The 4952-nt window shown below is 42.7% G+C and overlaps 1 protein-coding gene across 1 annotated transcript; it reads right to left on the bottom strand.

The window, feature by feature from the left end:
• LOC125105044 (disintegrin and metalloproteinase domain-containing protein 21-like) lies at positions 1 to 2587 on the bottom strand. Its single transcript, XM_047738073.1, has one exon. It carries the CDS (start codon positions 2494 to 2496, stop codon positions 1 to 3), a length of 2496 nt encoding a protein of 831 aa, XP_047594029.1. The 5' UTR covers positions 2497 to 2587.
• Positions 2588 to 4952: the final 2365 nt, after the last annotated feature.

Below are 4952 nucleotides of genomic sequence, written 5' to 3'. Positions count from 1 at the left end.
TCAGTGACCTATCACAGAACTGGTGTGAGAGACTGGTGCTGTGTGCCGAGAGCCCAGTGATGTGCGCCTGGAACTCTGTGTTGTGAGCCTCGACAGCTGTGATGTGCGCCGAGACACCTGTGTTGCACTCTGGGACCCCTGGAATGTGCGCAGAGTCCCCAGGGATGTGGGCAGGGACCACTGTGATGTGCCCTGAGACGCCTGTGTCTCCTCCAGACTCCTGGAAACATGGATGTCAGCTTTGTCTCCTCCTACTGTAGTTTCAGCCATTCTCCTGTGGACTGGCTTTTGTTGTTCAGGGCTCTGCAGTCTGATTTCATGATGAGCTTCACCAACTTTCTCTTCCTTAACTGTAACTCTCTTGTTAGTTCTTAAATTTGTGGTGAATCCAAAGAGGAGTGCAGTTATTAGGGCATAAATTCGAGCAAAGACCACTCTCAGATATATCAGGGATTCATGACTCTGCAAGACTAACCGCACTCTACTTGGAGGGGGTCCACTGTCTATGCTCCCACCAGCACCCCTATCAATGCACCATGGAGGACCCCAGCCTATATGGCAATGACAGTTTCTGTTATTGTTGCAAATCCCCCTGTGGCCGCATTTCTCAGGTAAACAGTCATAATTCAGCTGGACCACACTGCCATTACAGTAAGTATTGTTACAGAACCTTCCTGGAGCACAGGGGGTACCAGGTCTCACATGACCAACATCATTTGCTCCTGTGGAGCGATGTGAGTCCAGTCCAAAACACCAGAATCCTGAGATTAGAGACTGATGGAATCCCACATGTTCTTGCAAGCGGGGGAGGTGTGTGACATTACCACACTGCAGCCTTCCACAATAAATGTCTTCGATTGCACAGAAGTCAGCTTTCATTCTCCCTTCGATTCTTCTGCAGTGTCCGTATCTATTGCCTCTTCTATTTATGGTATAGCAGGCATCTGCACCTTTCACAGCATTTTTGCCAAAGATTTCTTGGCAGTGCACAGTGCGGTCAGTGCAATTTCCATGATAACAGTAACCCTCTTCTGTGCATGGGGTTCCATCTTGCATATAGAAATCACCAGGGCATGCCAAGGACTCCCCATGGCAGTACTCAGGAAGATCACATATATTTTGGATTGGTCTGCACAGTGTCCCAGGAGGGGAATAGGTGCAGTTTGTACAACATCGGCCTGTATTACATTTGCTGTCTATGGTGAAGGTACAATCATTTGTACAGCAGAGGTTGTTGTAACACTGTTTGAAGGAGCCACAGTCACACTCTTCGCCTTGATCCAGTATGTAGTTTCCGCAACGATCGTGGGTCAGGCTTTTATTTAAATATACCATTTTGGTGCTGAATAGGCACTCACCTTTCCCACGACCCACTATGTGCTGTACATGCATATAGGAACAGTTACTGAAGGAATCTGTCAGAGACAGTGGTCTGTGCATAATACACATGGACCTTCTCTGACAAAAACAAAATTTCCCATCATAGAATAAACCAAAATTTTTTCCCACCTTTTGTGCTGCTGTGATAGACAACAAAAGATACTGTCTGCCTAGGTAACCAAGCATGATGAGGTTTTGTTTATGGCAAATACCATATAACTCAGGTTCATAATTATGATCCTCTGGCCCTTCTTTAATCAAAATTATGGATGAATGTGGTTCAAGAACGGTATATAAAAAAGACTGATAATATCGAACATATGGACTATGTACCTCATGATAATACTCCAAGTAAGTTGGATCTTCCTGATCATAAATGATCATGAATCCAATATAGTAATTGATATCAATAGCTTGAAAGAATGTGTCAATTAAACTAAATACCCTTATCAGGAATTGGGCACATTTTGACACATTGTTAAACACAGTATACATTGAGTTGGAACTTAGGGCAAGTGCTTTCATATTTCCGTGATGGGATGAATACATCTTACTAGAGATCCTGGGGACAACACTAGCATTTGCTTGAGAGAATAGGGGATCCCTAACCTCCCGATGTCCCAGTTTATAGGTAGGTCCCGTCGCATTCATGTCTGCTACTATCTGAGAAACAATGTGCTCAAAACTTTGGGAACCGCTGAGGGGTTTGATTTCATAAGCAAGGTCATCCAACTTCAAGATACCTTCAAGACCCCCATAGCATGTGTCCATGGTGACCATGGAAAGAGGAATCTCCTCCAGGTAGCCGACATAGTAACAGTCTGGAGGAATGAAGGGGTAGTCCATCTGCAAGGCTCCTTGGTTGTCCTGAGTCATCATCAGCAGATGTCTGGACCAAAACAGTTTCTTGCGCCGCATGTGAATAACGTGCCTCTTGCCCCCAAATCGCAGGCTGTAGGATAGCCAGCCTCGTATCTGAATGCCTTTGCCATGGTGCAGCTCCTTCCTGGGAATGACCACCTCAGAGGAGATGTAGCGCCATGATGGATGGCCTTGAGAACATTGGACAAGAGCCAACCCTGCCCAGACAGCAAGCAGCAAGAAGAGCGTCCTCATGATGACCTGGCCCTTTTCCAGCCTTATGCCCCTGCTCAGAGATATCTGTCAGCAAGAATGGATCAAGGGTAGATCCTAGTGAGGGCCAGGTCTAGAGCACCTGACAGAATAGAGAGCTACTTCATACTACCAGCTCCCCACCCCTGGGGGCCACCTGTGGAGATGAGGTCACAGTCACAGGGTGTGGCAGTGGGCGGGCCTGCACATCAGTGCAGCTGGGTGGATGTGCGAGAGATGGGTGGGCCATGTGCATGAATGCTCACATGGACATGGAAGTGTGTCAGACCCAGAGGCTTCCCCATATTCAACACGTTCAATCTTTCCTCCAGATACATGAATACATGATATACATTTATAATGCAATAAACTCCTTTACCAGTTCCATTACCCGTGGGACTGCTGGGTCACTTTCTGTGGATTACCGCCATAATTCACTATAAATATCACTGTTCCTACTTCGCTGGCATGTGGAGGTAGAGAGTGAAAATTTTATCATATAAAAAACAAACAACCAAAAATTTTCCTTATAGTTGTTGGAAATAATGGCTGGCAATGTTCCATGTATTCCTATGTGTCTATTCACGTTTGTCATATATTTGCAAGTAACTTGATCCTTTTGAGATTTATTTATTATTTTTAATTTAATTTTATTTTTTCAATGTTCCAAGATTCATTGTTTATGCACCACACCCAGTGCTCCATGCAATATGTGTCCTCCTTAATACCCACCACCAGGTTCACCTAAACCACCACCCCCATCCACTCCAAAACCCTCAGTTTGTTTCTCAGAGTCCATAGTCTCTCATGGTTCATCACCCCCCTCCACTCTCCCCTGATTAACTTTTCCTTTCCTTCTCCTAATGTCCTTCCTGTTATTCCTTATTCTCCACAAGTAAGTGAAGCCAAATGATAATTGACTCTCTGCTTGACTGATTTCACTCAGCATAATCTCCTCCAGGCCTGTCCATGCTGATACAAGAGTTGGGTATTCATTTTGTCTGAAGGAGGCATAACACTCTATTGTATATATAGACCATATCTTCTTTATCCATTCATCCGTTTGTCCATTCATCCATTAAAGGGCATCTTGGTTCTTTCCACAGTTTGGCAACTGTGGCCATTGTTGTTATGAACACTGGGGTACAGATAGCCCTTCCTTTCACTACATCTGTATCTTTGGGATAAATGTACACTAGCACAATTGCAGGGTCATAGGGAAGCTCTATTTTCAATTCCTTAAGGAATCTCCCCACTTTTTTCCAAAACAGCTGCACCAACTTGCATTCCCACCAACAGTGGAAGAGGGTTCCCCTTTCTCCACATCCTCTCCAACACACGTTGTTTTCTGTCTTGTTAATTTTGGCCATTCTAACTGGTGTAAGGTGGTATCTCAATGTGGTTTTAATTTGAATCTCCCTGGTGGCTCGTGATGATGAACATTTTTTTCATGTGTCTCATAGACATTTGTATGTCTTCTTTGGAGAAAGGTCTGTTCATATCTTCTGCCCATTTTTTGATGTGATTATCTGTTTTTTGTGTGTTGGTTTGAGGATTTCTTTATAGATCTTGGATACGAGTCCTCTGTAGTCTTTATTCCCAGGTACCTTATGGTTCTTGATGCAATAGTAAATGGAATTGATTCTCTAATTTCCCTTTCTATACTTTCATTGTTAGTGTATAAGAAAGCAACTGATTTCTGTGACTGATTTTGTATCCAGCCACATTACTGAATGGCTGTATGAGTTCTAGTAGTTTGGGGGTGGACTCTTGTGGGCTTTCCATATAAAGTATCATGCCATCTGTGAACTTGGAGAGTTTGACTTCTTCTTTGCCAATTTGAATACCTTTTATTTCTTTTTGTTGTGTGATTGCTCTTGCTAGGACTTTGAATACTATGTTGAAAAAGAGTGGTGGGAGTGAGCATCCTTTCGTATTCCTGATCTCAAAAGGAAGATCCTCAGCTTTTCCCCATTGAGAATAATATTTGCTTTGGGTATTTCCTAGATAAATTTTGTAAAGTTGATGAATTTTCCCTCTATGCCTATACTTTGTAGAATTTCAATCAGGTATGGATATTGTATTTTTTCAAAGTTTTTTTTTTCCTGCATCAATTGAGGGGACTATGTGGTTCTTCTCTCTTCTCTTATTTATTTGTTCTATCACATTGATTGATTTCCGAATTTTGAATAAACCTAGCCAAAGAAGTAGAGGATCTGTATCAAGGACCTACAGAATATTCATGAAAGGAATTGAGGAAGACAAAAAAAAAAAAAAAAAAAAAAAAAAAAAAAAAAAAAGATGGAAGACCATTCCATGCTCATGGATCAGAAGAATAAACATTGTAAAAATGTCTGCACTTCCCAGAGTAATATATACTTTCTGGGCCATCCCGGTCAAAATTCCACTGGCATTTTTCAAAGTACTAGAGCAAACAATCCTAAAATTTATATGGAACC

This window comes from Lutra lutra, chromosome 7 (assembly GCF_902655055.1).
Source record: "Lutra lutra chromosome 7, mLutLut1.2, whole genome shotgun sequence".
In the NCBI taxonomy this organism is placed as follows: domain Eukaryota; kingdom Metazoa; phylum Chordata; class Mammalia; order Carnivora; family Mustelidae; genus Lutra; species Lutra lutra.
Note: the sequence above shows the minus strand (reverse complement) of the source record. Positions and strands in the feature narration are given on the sequence as shown.

Coding starts and splice junctions, on each gene's coding strand:
- LOC125105044 (XM_047738073.1), bottom strand. CDS start 2,496: ATGAGGACGCTCTTCTTGCTGCTTGCTGTCTGGGCAGGGTTGGCTCTT.